Here is an 18145-nt window from a genome sequence, read left to right on the forward strand (position 1 = left end):
GTTAGAATATTTCAGAGGTTAGATTTTACTGAGTTGTTGCTGTTTGCTCTTGGGAGAAAAGTATAGATGTTGGATTAAAATGCTCTTATCAAACAAATAAAATCAAACATAAAATTAAAGTAGAAAATTCAGGAACTACTCAGCAGACCAGGCCATGTCTTTGTGAAGAGAAACAGAGTCAACATTTCAGGGGAGTATTTCGAGCATGGCAGTTAACGTAACGCTATTACAGCGCCGGCGACCTGGGTTCAATTCTGGCTGCTGTCTGTAAGGAGTTTGTACGTTCTCCCCGTGTCTGCGTGGTTTTCCTCTGGGTGCTCTGGTTTCCTCGCACATTCCAAAGACGTATGGGTTAGGAAGTTGTGGGCATGCTATATTGGCGCCAGAAGCGCGGCAACACATGCAGGCTGCCCCCAGAACACTCTACGCAAAAAGATGCATTTCACTGTGTGTTTCGATGTACGTGACTAATAAAGATATCTTATCTTACCTTATACATCCAGCATCTGCAGTTTATTTGATTTTCACTTAAATAGAATTAAACCACTTAAATCAGCATTGAGGTTTTGTAAAAACAGTTGTTGTTCAGTTGTTTCTCACATCTATATCAACTATAAGGCTTTGATCTTAAATGATAAATTAGATGTTCCAAACTTTCAGGATTTTATTAGCTTATTATCTCGTGTCTAAAACAGAAATAAAATTGGGAAATTTCAGAAGCAATTTTCTGTCCAAGTCTGGTTCATAAAGTGCACTAAATTAAAGGTAAGATTTGCCTCTGTAAGATCTTCTGAGAGGTCACTTAATGATGAAGAATTTGCCCACAACCTCTTTTCTTTGAACCCACTAATCAAGAGACAGTTCATGTTCTCTCTTCTAAACACAGCTCCAAGAGCTCTAGCAACAAGCTTGTTCTGCTGGTGCAGACTCTCTTTGGTCTTTCTCTGATTGTTTTGAGATTACAGGGAGGGCTGAGACATAACTATACAGCCATATAAAGGCACACAGTGGAGCAGCATCAGATGCATTGCACCAACATTTTAGGATATTGCCTTTGACTGTCAAGAGTACTGTGCCTGTCAAAAAAAGTCATTGTAAATTATAAGTTAAACCTGGAATGGAGAAAAAAAAACCATTACCTAGATTTCAATTACTACTTGTACATTATGAGAATGTGATGATGAGACAAAGATAAATCAGGCCCTTGCACCAATCACACATTAAATCTAAGGATTTCATTCTGGTTTTTTTTATCTGAGCCAGTTCTTTAACCCACTGAGTTGTCAACTTCAACTGCAGTTAGTATTTTGTCTCTTGTGGCGACTCACTTTCGAAGCAGGCGAACTGGCTCGGAAAACGGCGCGCGCGTCGGCAGAGAGGCCAGCCACAAAATGGCGCTGGGCCTTCTTCTTCACCAGCGAGGGGAGAAAGCCCGCGCGCGGGAAGAGGTTTCTGTGACGCACCTCTGATGTCTTTGCCGCCCGGAGAGGGCGGGAACTTGACTGCTTAAAGCCAGCGTGGCAAAGCTCTGAATAAACCAGTCTCGAGTGCAACCTACAGACTGCGTGTCATTATTTCTAGCTCAGTGTGTAGCCCATCGCTACACTCTGATGAAATGTACCTATCAAAACCTGATTTCCTCTTTTCCATCCATGATCTTATTTTCTGTTTTTATTTCAAAAATTATGCTAGAAATTATGGTTAGAGCTATTTCCATTTAACATGCTTGAACTACGTTTGTCTATGCATTATTTTAGCATTTAATCTAATCAATGGATGGTATTTTTTGCAAGTCTCTCTCTTTGATGCCTGATCTCTGCTTGCTAACATGCTACGGATCAGCAACATATAGAGCTCAGCTAACCACACCACACCACACTAATACACTGCAAATTCAAACTCTAATACTCTACAGCAAAAGTGTCACAAGTTACTGACAAACTTGGCAGAAGCAGGTCAAAACTGAATTAGTAAGCAACTTTGTATATGAATGCATGCACATTTAATTGAGAGGTATTTCAACACAAACAAATTTAACCTCGATCTTTAAAACGATACTTAAGCTTTTCCTCAGCAGTGTGTTTTACACTAGGCATATATTAGACTGACAATTGGAAATAAGAGCCTGTTTTCTCTTAAAACTATTCAAAAATTATAAACCAATAATCTCCTATCCTGGATCTATCTTTGACCACATGTCACAAACCTTTGACATTATTCAACCCTTTGCACTGAAGGTATTTACTTTAAACATGCCCTAAAGTTACAAGGTCCTATTCTTCCAGATTTAGGACAATCTCTCAATCAAGTGAAAAAAAAATCAGGAAGAAAATATGCAGGAATAATGGAAACGAATAAAATATAGAGAGACTATAATAACACGACGCCATCGGAGACAGATTTCACATCCCACTTTTTACTGTGTTAGCTTTAGCAGCTATATTTATAGTTCCATTTCTGTGAGATAATTGATCCAAACCTTGAGATCACTAGGCAGGGAGCATTTTTAACCAATGTAGCCATCTCTCTCTCTCTCTCTCTCTCTCTCTCTCTCTTTCTTCTCAGTTATGCAGAAGGTGTTTGTCATTTTGCTCCCCCTCAGTCTGGTTCTCCTGGTGCTCGGGGGTATTGGCGGACTGATCAGCTCTCTGGCTAATGGCCTCTGCCTGCTTCTGTTCACTGGCTCCTACTTCCTCGTTGGAGGTAAGACTTGTTCGTGTCTTTTTGTTTTGTTTACACCGATGTCGATATAGTTGCTACAGACTTGCTCTTTTCTTAAACCCCACTCACTTAGGTGTTTAATTGTACAGTGATTCAACTATTAATAAAAGTGTAATGAAAATATTTCACTTGAAATATGGTAGTGCAATGGTTCCCTCAATCATGAACATTGCACAGTTTATGTGATGGGCTCATGGATTTCAGCAGAGTGACTTTCTGCAGTTTTCAATGGACTCTATCAAAGCTGAAGAATTGTACTTGACCAAGTCTTTGTGAATTCCACAGTATAGGTTGAATAGAAACAATATAATTCAAGGCACCCATAGCTTTGACTTTAGTTTCCAAATTAAACACTGAATATGTTCCAACAATTGCATTTTCTGACAGTTACGTTGTTGCTCCCATTTGCTTTCGCAGTTCTGCTTTATAGGTGGGAGGTGAATGAGAGCTTCATCTCCTCACCAGCTCCATTGTTGCACAGACAAGGGAAGATCAGGTGCTTACAGCCAAGCTGGGAATCCTGAGGCATGACCATCACACCATGGGGGAGGGAGGGGGGAGAAGGGAGGGGGGAGGTAGACATTCAATTATTCAGAGTAAAACCCATTTCCTTTCCAGTGGGGATAATTCCAAAAGCAGAAAGCTTTGTGGGGGAGGATCTGCCTCAAATGTAGTTGTAAATGTGAGGGAGGATGGAGGGAGTGGGGAGAGATGGTGATGCTCAGCTTGCTGCCACCAGAAGGAAGAATAAGTCTGTGAGGAACTGAACTTCTTTTGTTTCTGAAGATAGTCACTATGGGAATTGTTGTCAATCCCTGTGGGCTCCTGTTCACTCGCCTGAGTTTGGGATTCATTTACTTTGTGGTATTAAATGGTACCACAAAACACTTTCTACCCAACAAATTAGCTCTGGTCGTAATTTTGTAGGTAATTCTAGCAGGGATTCCGTTCTGCTCAAGGACCCACAGGCCTTTAGTTTTTTTTAAGTGTTTGTTAGATTCCATTGGGAAACAGAGACCAGGAGGTTATTCTGATTCAGTATCTGTGTGATAGACACCACTGAAGTAAGCTGTGCATTACCTTAGCTCAAACAGGGGAACGGTTGTATCCTGGTGAAGTTACTGGACTAGCAGCCGGAGTTCTGGACCAAATTCCAGAGACAAGGGTTCAAATCCCACCTTGGCAGCTGGGGAATTTTATGTAAAATCTGTATTAAGATATAGTCTCAATAACAGTAGGCATGAAACTATCAAATTGTAAAAACACATCTGGTTCACCAAGTTCTTCACAAAAGGAGATCTGCCATTCCTATTGTTCTGGATTATGTGACTCCAGACTCATCCCCATGGTTGACTCCTAACTGCCTCCTCACTTCAAGGACAATTAGGGAAAAGGACGAACATAAGGACAGAAGATATTGGCTCAGGAGTCAGCCATTTTCCTCCTTGAGTTTCCTCCACCATACATTGTGTCCGATTTTCCACTTTCAACATCATTCAGACCCTGTCCTCTCATCTCTTCACAAGATCACAAGACAAGGGAGCAGAAGCAGGCCATTCGGCCCATCGAGTCTGCTCCAAGGAAAAGGGAAAAAGAAATGGGGTGGGAAAAAAAAGAAGAGAGAAAAAAAAACTATTCTAATCCCATTTTCCAGCCTTATCCCCATATCCCTTGATACCCTGACTATTTAGATATCTGTCTATCTCCTCCTTGAATACCCCCACTGATCTGGCCTCCACTGCTCTGCGTGGCAAGGAGTTCCACATTTCACCACCCTCTGGGTAAAGAAATTTCTCCCTCAATCTCTGTCTTGAAACTGTACCCTCTAATTCTAAGATTGTGCCCTCTGGTCCTGGACACACCCACCAAGGGAAAACAGCCTAGCCACATCTACTCTGTCCTTACCTGTCAACATTTTAAATGTCGCTACGAGGTCCCCTCTCATCCTTCTGTACTCCAGCGAGTACAGTCCAAGAAGCCGACAAACGCTCATCATACTTAAGCCCTTTCATTCCTGGAATCATTCTCGTAAATCTCCTCTGAACCCTCTCCAACTTCAGCCAATCCTTCCTAAGATGTGGGCCCAAAACTGCGCACAGTATTCCAAATGAGGCCTCACTAGCGCCCGTAGAGCCTCATCAACACTTCCTTACTTTATACACTATACCTCTCGAGATGAATGCCAACATAGCATTCGCTTTCTTAACCACCGATCCAACCTGGTGGTTAACTTTTAAGGTATCTTGTACGAGTACCCCCAAGTCCCTTTGTACTACCGCACTATCAATCTTCTCTCCTTCTAGATAATAATCTACCCGCTTATTTCTGCTTCCAAAGTGTACAACTGCACATTTCTCAACATTGAATCTCATCTGCCATTTCCTTGCCCATTCTCCTAAACTGTCTAGGTCCCTCTGCATTCTTTCTATTTCCTCTATGCTCCCTACTCCTCCACTTATCTTGGTGTCATCTGCAAACTTAGCCACACAACCATTTATTCCATCATCCAAATCATTGATGTACAAGGTAAAAAGGAGCGGCCCCAACACCGACCCCTGCGGCACACCACTAGTAACCGGTAACCAACCAGAACGAGATCCTTTTATTTCCACCCTTTGCTTCCTGCCAACCAGCCAATGCTCCAACCCATTTTGCTACCCTGCCCATAATTCCATGACCTCTCATCTTATTAATCAGTCTCTTGTGAGGCACCTTATCGAAGGCCTTTTGAAAGTCTAAATACACAACATCTACCGCCTCTCCCTTATCCACCCTACCTGTGATTTCTTCAAAAAACTCCAATAGGTTGGTCAGACAGGACCTCCCCTTCACAAAACCATGTTGACTAGTCCAATCTTGCCTTGCGCCTCTAGGTATTCGGTAACCCTCCTCCTTGAGGATAGACTCCAATAATTTTCCCACCACTGACGTCAGACTAATAGGTCTGTAATTGCCTTTGTGCTGCCTCCCACCTTTCTTATACAACGGAACTACATTCGCTACCCTCCAGTCCTCCGGAACCATGCCAGAATCTATCGATTCCTGAAAAATAATCACCAATGCCTCCGCTATCTCCACAGCCACCTCCTTCAGGAACCCGGGGATGCACCTCATCCGGTCCGGGAGACTTATCAGCCTTAAGCCCCTTTAGTTTTCCTAGCACCTTCTCCCTATTAATCTCAACTGAACTCAGCTCCAATTCGTGAGACTCCTGACTAACGGGCACATTGCTTATGTCCTCCACGGTGAAGACCGATGCAAAATATTCATTCAATTCCCTTGCCATCTCACTATCATCCATTATAATACCTCCTGCACCGTTATCAATTGGTCCTATGTCAACCCGTGTCTCTCTTTATTCCTTATGTATTTAAAAAAACTCTTAGAATCTTCCGAATGTTGTCGCCAGCTTCCTTCGTAACTCATCTTTGCTTTCCTAATGACCTTCTTAGTTACTCTCTGCAGATTTTAAAATCGTTCCAATCTTCTGTTTTTCCCACTAATTTTTGCTACTTTGTACGCCGCCCCTTTTGCTTTTTATTTTATCCTTCACCTCCCTCGTTATCCACATCTGTGCCTTTTTTTCCATTCAAACCTTCTTTTTCTTGGAATATATCTGTCCTGCATTGTCCTTATTTCCTGTAGAAATTTCTTCCATTTTTCCTCTGCCGTCCCTCCAGCTAACTTACTCCTCCAATCAATTTGGGCCAACTCATCTCTCATACCTTTGTAATTTCCCTTATTCCACTGAAATATCGATACACCAGTTATCAGCTTCTCCTTCTCAAACTTGAAACTAAAACTCAATCATATTGTGATCACTTGTTCCCAGTGGTTCCTTTACCTTTAGTTCCCTAATCACCTCGGGTTCACTACACAGCACCCAATCCAAAACAGCCGATCCCCTGGTGGGCTCCTCAATAAGTTGCTCCAGAAAAACATCCCTTAGACATTCCACAAACTCACTCTCCTGAGTACTACCGCCTTGCTGCATTTCCCAGTCCACCTTCATGTTAAAATCCCCCATAATTATCTTCACATTGTCACTCTGGCACGCTTTTTCTATCTCAATCTGCAACTTATGGTCCACTTCCTGACTGCTGTTCGGGGGCCTATATATGACTGCTATTATTGTTCTTTTACCCTTGCTATTTCTTAGCTCCACCCATAAGGATTCCACCTCCTCTGACCCAATGTCCTTCCTTTCTATTGATTTTATATCGCTACTAACCATCATGGCCACACCTCCCCCTCTGCCTACCCTCCTATCCTTCCTATATACTGTATACCCCTTGACATTCAGTTCCCAATCACATCCATCATGAAGCCACGACTCAGTGATTGCAACGATGTCATATTATTAACCCTGTAGTTGTGCCACTAGGTCATCTACTTTATTCCTGATGCTACGTGCATTTAAATATAGTACGCTTAGACTGGTATCTGCTATTGATTTTATTGTACTTCTATTGATCAGCAGATTATCCTGACTTTCTACCTGTCCATCCTTCTTACTATCTTCGCTACCTACTATCTTAGACATGTTCGTGTAGACCTCATCCCCTATCCTAACATTCGGTATCCGAACATCCTCATCCCCGATCCTAACATTCTGTATCCTAACATCCTGATTTGTTGTACTTCTATTATTCAGTAAATTATCCTGACTTATCACCTGCCTGTCATTCTTGCCATCCTCAATGGATTCGTTTCTATACACTTTCTCCCTCACCTTAGCATCTTGTAACCTAGCATCCTGGTTACCATCCCCTTGCCAGATCAGTTTAAACCCTCCCCTACAACTAAATTAAACATTCCCGCCAGGATATTGGACCCTTTGGAGTTTAGATGCAACCCATCCTTAGCAAATAGGTCTTGCCTCCCCCAAAAAAGGTCCCAGGTATCCAAGAATCTGAAGCCCTGCCCCTTGCACCAGTCACTCAGCCACGCATTTAACTGCCAGAGGGGGAGCAAAATGACAAACACCTTCTGCATAACTGAGAAGAAAGAGAGAGAGAGAGAGAGAGAGAGAGAGAGATGGCTACATTGGTTAAAAATGCTCCCTGCCTAGTGATCTCAAGGTTTGGATCAATTATCTCACAGAAATGGAACTATAAATATAGCTTCTAAAGCTAACACAGTAAAAAGTGGGATGTGAAATCTGTCTCCGATGGCGTCCAGTGTTATTATAGTCTCTCTATATTTTATTCGTTTCCATTATTCCTGCATATTTTCTTCCTGATTTTTTTTCACTTGATTGAGAGATTGTCCTAAATCTGGAAGAATAGGACCTTGTAACTTTAGGGCATGTTTAAAGTAAATACCTTCAGTGCAAAGGGTTGAATAATGTCAAAAGTTGAAACCCATCAATCTCTGTTCCCGTGCAATCAGTGACTGAGCTTCGCATCCCCCCATGGACAGTGAATTCCAAAGATTTAATACCCTCTGAACGAAGAAACTTCTCATTTCAGAACTAAATGATCTCTCCCTTTTTTTGAGACTGTGACATCCAGTTCCAGGTGTCTTAGGTGAGAGAACCATTCTCCCTGCATCCACCCTTTTGAGCCCTCTAAGCATGTCCTAATGAATTCACGCCTCATTCTTTTCATCTCTTCAGAAGAGGCCTAGACTCCTAAATTGCCCCTCAAGTCATTGACCCACCATCCCTAGAACCAGGCTGGTGAATCTTTGCTGCCCCCTGTCTCAAGCAAATATATCCTTCTTTAGGTAAAGGGACCTAAATTGTAGAGGCCGCTGCCTGCAAGAAAGGAGTTAGGTTGACCTATCTTGCTGTTTCGACAGCTGAGCCATACTGACCCAGGCCTGATCGTGATCTGTAATCTCAGCCAGGGTACTGACAGTTTATTTCATCTTGGCATACCTGGGAAAAAAAAGTCAAATGCAGCTCCATTTAATTACTGCCAAAAGACTTTTACTGCAAAATGATCGGTTGTGGTCAAATTGGGGCGATATGGCGGGCTTGTGTGTGGTTCTGATAATCAGGCAGCGCACATGATCTGGTATCAGACTCCAGCTGTTGCCCAGGTCCAATTCACTGCCTTCAGGAGCAGTCAAGGTCAGGGCAAGAAAAATATTACAACTACCTCATAGATTATGAATCCTAGTGTTCCTTCCCTGGAATTCTCTGCCTTTTCATCTGCTCTGTGACTATTGTTGCATAACAACAGTGATCAAAGGGAGCGGTGTACTTGCACTAGAGACAGATGTTCTCTACAGACTCAGTAAGAGTGGAGGGTGAGAGGATGTGGTGTTTTAGTGCCACTTCAGTTGCAATGAAATGCTGCACATGGAGCTTAAGTCTGTTCAATGTAAAAAAAAGTATTCTGACTAATTTTGGTCTGGCAACCTCGAATAAACAATGCTTTCATAAATATAAAGCTCTCCAGGACAGCTAGATAAGGTTTAGTGCATGAAAAACATGGAATATTATAAGTGCTGGGTTCGCATCCTTTATCTTACCCTAATCCGGGGCTAACTGCATAGCAGTATCACCATACAAAGGACATGTTCACTGCAGAGAGCAATGAGACTCTGAAGTACAATGATCTGTTACAGAGAATGGTCTATGGCTGAGAGATCTTGAGGAGTTAGGAGAGGCAGGAGAGAAACATGAGGTCTGAGCCAACTGCTTCATTAAAAATTTACATATGAATTTGTTCCCTCTCTAATGTTCTCATTAAGTATTTATTCATTCTCCTTTCTGTTTGCTGTTTCTGAATGATGCAACAGGTTTCACTTTGTGTAATTTTACATGGTTGAATATGCAATGCTTTTCCAATCTCCTTACCTGCAGCTCAGACACAAGAGACGGCAGATGCTGGAATCTGAAGCAACACACAAAGCACTGGAGGAACCCAACGGGTCAGGCAGTGTCTATGGAAGGAAATGGACAGTCGATGGTTTGGGTTTGAGACCCTTCAACTCCGAAACGTCGACTGTCTATTTCCCTCCATCGATGCTGCCTAACCCGCAAAGTTCCTCCAGCACTGTGTGTGTTGCTCAGTGAGATACGTCTGATTGTACTTTTTTCGTGCTTCGGTGTCAAAGGCTCGTTCACAATACTGCTGCATCTCCATGCCCCATTCAGTTGCTGCAAAGCCACTGAATTTCCCTTGTCTAATGGGATGAACCAAGCAGTCATTTAAAAACAGTTTGTTGCTCCAGATTCCAGCATCTGCAATCTCTTGTGTCTCCATCATTTACAAAACACAGTCATTACTGTTAGGTTGATCTGAAGCACCAATTTATTTGAGATTGTTTTCACAAAATTACATCGTTAATGAATTTGGAAGAGGAATTCTCCTGCAGGGAAGGAAGGGATGGCTATGAAGATACTTATTACATTAGAAAGTTGGCACAGTGACCTCTGGTGCTGTCTGTGATGTATGGTCTCCCTGTGACTACATGAGTTTCCCCCAGGGGGACCCAGTTTCCTCTTACACCCTAGAGATGTGCTGGTAAGTTAGTTGGCCACTGTAAATTGCCCCTAGTGTATGGGACATTTGTAGATACCGGAGGAAGTTGTGGGGGGAGTAAAATGGGATTAGTGTAGGATTAGTGCAAACAGGTGCTTGGTGGTCGTCACGGACTGAGGACCTGAGTTACAGGGATAGGTTGAATAGGTTAGGACTTTATTCCCTGGAGCGCAGGAGAATGAGAGGAGATCTTATAGAGGTATACAGAATTATGAGGGATATAGATAGGGTGAATGCATGCAGGCTTTTTCCCCTAAGGTTGGGTGAGCCTCAAACTAGAGGACATAGGTTTAGGGTGAAAGGTGAAATATTTAAGGGGAATCTGAGGGGGATCTTCTTCACTCAGAGGGTGGTGAGAGTGTGGAACGAGCTGCCAGCGGAAATGGTGGATGCAGGTTCAATTGTAACATTTAAGAGAAGTTTGGTTAGGTGGATGGATGGGAGGGGTTTGGAGGAATGTGGTCCGGGTGCAGGTTGGCATGGACTAGATGGGCCAAAGGGCCTGTTTCTGTGCTGTAGTGCTCTATGAAACTTTGGGCTGCTCTGTGCCTTACTGCAGTGTGGCACACCTCTCTATGCTGCACTTCACCACTGGAAATGGCTTACATCATCTATTGGTGGATTACTGTCATGCTCGTTCTAATTCATCTTTAGCTGATCTGCCCCGAGAAATATAGAAAGTTGTTAGAATAGAACACAGAACACTACAGCACAGTACAGGCCCTTCAGCCCACAATGTTGTGCTGACATTTTATCCTGCTCTAATATCTATCTAACCCTTCCCTCCCACATAGCCCTCCATTCCTCTATCATTCATGTGTCTATCTAAGAGTCTTTTAAATGTCCCTAATGTATCTGCCCCCACAACCTCTGCCAGCAGTGCGTTCCACACAGCCAGCACTCTTTGTGTAAAAAACTTATCCCTGACATCCCCCTTATACCTTCCTTTTAAGGTTTAAGGACAATTAGGAACAGATGTAGAATAGTGACCTTGCTTGTGTCAGCCACATCCCACGAATGAATAAATATGAAAGTGCAAATTAACACGTAAAGGATCTAAAAGAACTTGCCCGACCTTTGGTGAGAGGTGTGTCCTGCTTTGTGGTAACGGGATAGAAAGGACGTGGTGCTCCTGCTGCACCTTTGCCACATGAACACAGCACCGCTCACCACCGCCACCTCAAAGGCAGGCAGCATCAGCAATAAGTGTTGATAAACCGGCAAGAATGGGAAAAATGACTTCTTTAGCAAGTTCTTTCCCTTGTAGAGCCAACAAGCACCAGAAGGAGGGCCTGATCAACCTTGTTATGAGTTAACCAGCCAATTAACTCCCACCCATGTACATCTCGGTGTGTCGAGTTAACCAGCTCTCTGATAACCTATGCTGGAAAGTGTACTTTGTGAGCATCTGGTGAAGATAAGGAACAAGAAGAATTTACATTTAGATAGCAGCTTAAATTTAGCAAAATGTCTGGAGGTGCTTCACGGGAGCATAATCAAACAGTTTTTGGAAAGGAAGAAGATGAGCAAATGTTTGTTCATAAATGTAGGTTTTAAGGAGCATTTTAAACCCAGGAAAGAGGTGCAGTTTACAGAGGCCTCTCTAGGGCTCAGAGCCGAGATAGCTGAGAGTGTAGGCTGCTTAGACGTTTAGCAGGCTGGGGGAGATTGCAGAGATGGTGAGGGGCAAGGGTGGGCAGGGATTTGGAAGCAAAGATGATCATTTTAAAATCGAGTTGTTGCTTAACCAGGAGCCGCTGTTGGTCAGTGATCATGGGAGTGAGGGGTGAATGGAGACCGATTTCTGAGGGTAGCCAGAAGGATGCTAGACAGTGGCTCTAGATTTTCAGAGTCAAAGGCTCCTGTGGGGGTAACAAAGCCCACGTACAGTGCCTGATGCTGTTCCCTAAATTTCTTCTGGAGTTTCTGCATCGTGAAGCTCAGGTCCACTCTGCCTCTGGGTGGATGGAATCCATGGTGCGATTCAGGAAACAACTCATCGGACAGTGGGTGCAGGCTTCTGAGGAGGACCCAGCAATGACCTTCCCTGGGGCAGAGAACAGGGAAGTTACGGCAACCAGATTTGTTTCCTTTCTTGATGATGGGCACAATTATGACAACTGTTAATTCTCCTGTTGCGTTCTCCTTTTCCCAGATCTGGGAGATGGGTTTGTGAGTTTGTGTCTGAATTTCCTGCCCACCAACTTTTCCAACTTCAGCAGGGATGCCATCATCTCCTGGGCCTTGTTCTTTCTCAGTTGACATGTGACTTCTGCAACTTTTTGTTGTTCTGGGGTGACAGTTTCCATCAGATGGTTTGTTGTGGGGTGGAGTCAAGAACAGTTGAGAAGTTCCTTGAACTGCTCCTTCCAGCGAGTGGTGTGACTGCCTCTCTGTCCTTCCACACTTGGCTCTACATGATGGCATGGGACCTTATCTAACAGGTCCACAACAGACTCAATCTTAGTGCAGACAGCTGTGTCTTCACCCTTAAAATTTTCTCAATCTTTCTCGCTGGAGTGCTCCATCCCACCTCTCAATAAGCTTCCCTCTAGAGTGGAGCTAACCTATTGGCTGAATGGGAAGCTGTTCAATCTACATCACCTCCGTTCAAGAGCCAAGGTCACCCCAACCTCAGTCGCTGAGCTGCAGTACTTGGGTGATACTTGTGGACATTCAGATTCAGATGTCGAGCTTTAAGTCATTGTTGACTCATTGACCAGAGCATATGAATAGAATGGACCTTACACTAAGCTCCTCCAATAACCTGCCCCCGCTGCACATCACCACCCTCTGACAGTAAAGGTCCAAAGAGACCACGTTAAGACCTTGGAGAACAAGGACCACACCTGGAGGGGGGAGTGCACCTTTGACCAATGCTGTCATTGATGATGAAATTCACACTTGCTTTCAACATGCCCTCAAAGTCTTTGGCTCAAGATCTCAAACTTGGCACGAAGGACATGATTTACTGGGCAGCAGTATTCGCTGTCCTATATATGCGGCCGAGATATGTGCTACCTCCAGCTCTGGAGAGATCCTAACAGTGTTGCGTCTGCAAAATTCTCCAAATCCACTGGCATGATAAGCAAATTAACATCAATGTCCTCTCCCAGGCCAACATTCCCAACATTGAGGCTCCAGTTATACCCAATCGGTTTCATTGGGCAGGACATGTCATTCCATGCCCAACACCAGATTCCTGAAGCAGGGACGTTATCCAAGCTCAGTTGTGCCAAAAGTTTTACCAGGTGGACAGAGGAAACAAGTGAAGGACGTTCTTAGAGAATCCTTGTAAAAAGTGTAACGTCCTGACTAAGAGAGAATTCCTGGCCCATGACTGCTCAAAATGGAGAAGGAGCACTTGTGATGGAATGGAGACGCACAAATCTGTGTGTCTAGAACACACACACACACACACACACACACACACACACACACACACACACACACACACACACACACAATCCCAATGTAAAGAGTGGACGTATTCCCCAAACTGCCCAGTCGCCAGTCCCGTCGAACATCTCCTGCCCCACCTGTACCTGTGCGACCTCATCAGCTGTTTCAGAACCCCGCCGGACTGGAGTGGAAGCAGGTTGTCCTCGAGGGTTCACCAGTGAAGAAGTTCTGAGGGGTGATGACGTTGGTCAGGAAAAGGCAGCAGAGTTTTGGATGGCTAAGTTCATTGAGAATAGGATGAGGGAGGCAGCCCAGAAGTAGGTTGGAGTAGTCAACTACTGACTGTCACCCGTCTGAAGCAGAGGAAAGTCACTTGTGGTGTGGAGGAGGGGCTGGGGCTGGTCGTGGTGACTCCCACGAATATGAGGACTGAATGGGACCAATGGTGATAGGATAGAGAGAGAGGAGAAGTGTTGTGAAATTAGAAATGGAAGGCATTATGTAAGCAGCTGGGCAACTCTACAAAAACATTCCCATTGCAGAGCACAGCTAAGCTAAGATAGCCTTCAGGATTTCCAACAAACTTGCAGCTTCAGCAACCTAGGGAACTGCCAGAGCAGTTGATAAATGTCACCAATCCCTTGAGTCCATTCTGGTGTATTACAGTATGTGGCATCCTTCTGTACATAACATAATGGCCACAGTTCTCTGCAGCATAACACTGTTTATATATTAAAAACTCCACTTTGACGGTGAAGCGTTTTGAGATTCACAAATGTCCAAAAAACATTAATCATTTGGCAGGCAGTAAAAGATAAAAGGTTTTTTTTTAATGACTCTAAGACAATCTGCCTAGATGTTTATGCTCTCATTGTCAAGATTATGGGACTGAAGCAATGTATCAGGGAACCCCTGGTGTATTCCCAGTCCCAGTAGGTTACATGTTATTAGCATGTCTGGTGAAATTAAAGCTGTTGTGAGCAGGAATTATTTATCTCACACAGACGAGAATTGAGGTTTTACAGAGTTGTCAGCAAAATCTTCAAATGTCACGGTCATTTCTAAAATTTACGTGTTTTTGTAATGAGGTGAATTTGGAACTGACAACCCACAAAATTCTCACAATTCTCCAACTTCAACTGTTGGCTCTGGGGGTTATTTATCAATCTTCTGTGTTTGAGCTTTGGTCAGGGAGTGTTGTCAGTTTGTAACCACACCTGCAGCTAATTCAGTAACAGACACATTCAGTGGTTATATGGATGTTTGAATATTATGATGATGTCTGAATTGCTGAGTATTTTCTCTTTTTATTTCAAATTTCAATATTGGAATATCAATTGTGAATTAAACCTGTTCTTTAAAATCCTACCACCAGTTTTATCATTACAAGAACACAATGCTACTCACACGCACACACACACACACACACACACACACACACACACACACACACACACACACACACACACACACACACACACACACACACACAGACACACACATCCTCTACACATGGCTCACATCTCATCTTCTACACAAATCTCCTACAGACGCTCTCTCTCTCTCTCTCTCACACACACACACACACAAACACACAAACAAACACACAGACACACAGACACACACACACACACACACACACACAGACACACACACATCCTCTACACATGGCTCACATCTCATCTTCTACACAAATCTCCTACAGACGCTCTCTCTCTCTCTCTCTCTCTCACACACACACACACAAACAAACACACACACACACACACACACACACACACACACACACCTTTACTGCTACAGTTAAGCACAGAAATATGGCAATTGATCTGTGTGGAGCGGGGCCCTACAAGCAGCAGTGAGATAAGTGACAAGATTATCTGGTTTAAAAACAGAAAATGCTGGAAACACTCAGCAGGTCAGGCAGCATCTGTGGATGGAGAAATAGGGTTAATATTTTCAGAGATTAGCTTGGTTTCTTTCCCTACAGTTGCCATCTGATATGTTATGTGTTTCCAGCATTTTCGGTTTTGATTTCAGATATCCAGCATCTAAGGTTTCCTGATTTTCAGATAATCTGGTTTTATGATTTTGGTTGAAGGAGAACTTGTTTGGCCTTTGTCTTCATCCACCAGAGAGAACAGGAAAGGTCTAATTTTAACACTTGAATGCCCAGAGTCTTTTTCCCAGGGAAAGGGAATCAAAAACTAGAGGGTGTAGGTTTAAGGTGAGAGGGGAAAGGTTTAAAAGGGAACTGAGGGGCAACTTCTTCACGCAGAGGGTGGTGAGTATATGGAACGAGCTGCCAGAGAAAGTGGTTCAGGCAGATACAATGACAAAATTTAAAAGACATTTGGACAGGTACATGGATAGGAAATGTTTAGAGGGATATGGGTCAAATACAGACAAATGGCACTAGCTTAGGTGGGCATCTTGGTTGGCTTGGACCAGTTGAGCTGAAGGGTCTGTTTCCATGCTGTATGACTCTATGACTCGATGTTGTCTGAAGCATGCCAGCTCCAAAGGTACTGCAGTGAAGCACCAACTAGATTGCGTACTCAAGTCTGTCGAGTGAGACTTTGAAAATCCTTCTAACTCAGGATGGGGGGTGACCACTAACCCAAGGCATGGGGGAGGAAATGGGGTTAGAGGGGAAGAATGGACATAGAGTCACATGTGTGAGATAAAAGTGGAAATCAAGAGTTACTTGGGGTGGGAGTTTCCGTGGGTGGCTGAAGGCTGAAGCTGAGGTCCCCAGAACTGGAAGGCCAGAGGTGGTGAAGTGACCTCCATGGCAGGGTATATAGGCAAGAGTTTTGAACTCCATTTGTTGGAGCAATGGTGGGGTCAGCAGGGCAAACACACAACAGGGTGTTTTAAAAGTTATTTGTTCACGGCGTACGGACGTCACTGAGAAGGTTGCCATTAGTCGTCTGTCCCGGATTATCCTCAAAATTGTTGAGTCATAGAGTCATGTAGTATGGAACAGGCCATTCGGCCCACCACGTCCATGCTGACCAATGGGCACCCGTCCGTAATCCCATCTTCTAGCACTTGGCCTGGGCGATTTAACTGCTCATCTGGACACTTAACTGCTGCCAGTGACTTTGCACCACTGTCTCGGGAAGTGTATTCCAAGTACTCACCACTCTCTGTGTGAAAATGGTCCCCCTCAGATCCCCTCTTACCTCTTAGTCTCTTACTCTCTTACTTACTGGGCCATTCCAGTGGCAGCCAGGTGTCAACCACACTAGTGGGTCTGGAGTCACATACGGCACAGGGCAGGGGTTGAGGATGGCAGATTTCCTTCCCTGGTGGACATTGGTGGACCAGACAGGTGTTTATGATAATCTGGTAGTTTCACGAATTTCTGTTAAGTTCCAGATTTATTTAATTCACTGAATTCTCCAGCTGCTGTGCTTGAATTCAACTTTTTGTCACCAGATCACTAATCCATTAACCATGCTTCCCTTTCTACAGGTGCTGCCTGACCTGCAGAGTATTTCTAGTATTTTCTTTTCTTTGGTCCAGGTACCCTGATCCTAGTCTGGTGATTTAACCACCATGTCACTGTAGCTCCTGTGAGCGTCTGAACTTTGGACGGTTTGGAGCTGTGACAGGGGACAAACTAGGGGTAGAGATGTTAGTGAAACAGAGGACCAGGCGTTGTGGTTCATATTTTCGAGGGCTAGGCTGGGGATGATATGGACAGGACAAGCCATTTGAAACTTTGTCTGGGGTTGAACAGTGCGCCAAGAGTCTCATAGCAAGCACGGTTGCACAGCTAACAGTACTGCTGCCTCACAGCTCCAACAACCTGGGTTCGATCCTGACCTTGGGTGCTGTGTGGAGTTTGCACTTTCTTCCCATGACCTCATGGGTTTTCTGCAGGAGCACCAGTTTCCTCCCACATCCCAAAGACGTGTGGGTCGGTAGGTTAATTGGCCATTGTAAAGTGTCCCCGGTGTGTGAGTGGTAAAATCTGGGGAGAATTTATGGGAGTGTGGAGAGTATAGATGGGATTAGTTAAACGGGTGCCTAATGGTTGGCATAGACTCGGTGGGTGGAAGGGCCTGTTTCCGTGCTGTATGACTCTTTGAGCTCGATCAGTAAGTGGTGTGCATTGCTGCAGTGATGGGGTGCAAGGGAGTGGGTGGAGGCAGACCTTTTGGTCAGGAAACAATTGATCTTATCCCTCACTCAAGATCCTTAATGTCCATTACCTCAGCGTGCTTTATTTCAAGGTCTCTGAGCCGGTGGCAGCTCCCATTGACTCTCTGTGCCCTGGTACCAGATCAATGGTAGGAGATTCCAGAATTGTCCCTCACACTGACCTCAGACTAACAGGTGCACAGTTCCCTTTGCCTTTCTCCATACATTCTTAAATGATGGGGGTGTATTTGTTATCTTTCAGTCCCGGGGATCACAGAGGGTTAAAACAAATGGAACCACCATTTCTATAGAGATCTCTTTGAATTCCCACAAAATCAACCGTCAAGCATTGCATGCGTCTAAATCTTGAAGAT

At 44.1% G+C, this 18145-nt stretch overlaps 1 protein-coding gene across 1 annotated transcript in view; it reads left to right on the plus strand.

Annotated features, from left to right (window-relative positions):
- The window catches only part of LOC127580112 (transmembrane protein 235-like), a 54395-nt gene that overhangs the window by 33017 nt on the left and 3233 nt on the right, over positions 1 to 18145 (plus strand). Inside the window, exon 4 of the mRNA XM_052033325.1 lies at positions 2566 to 2703. Coding sequence (XP_051889285.1) covers positions 2566 to 2703 — 138 coding nt within the window. The remainder of the gene's footprint in view (positions 1 to 2565; positions 2704 to 18145) is intronic.

Source organism: Pristis pectinata, chromosome 18 (genome assembly GCF_009764475.1).
Source record: "Pristis pectinata isolate sPriPec2 chromosome 18, sPriPec2.1.pri, whole genome shotgun sequence".
Taxonomy (NCBI): Eukaryota; Metazoa; Chordata; class Chondrichthyes; order Rhinopristiformes; family Pristidae; genus Pristis; species Pristis pectinata.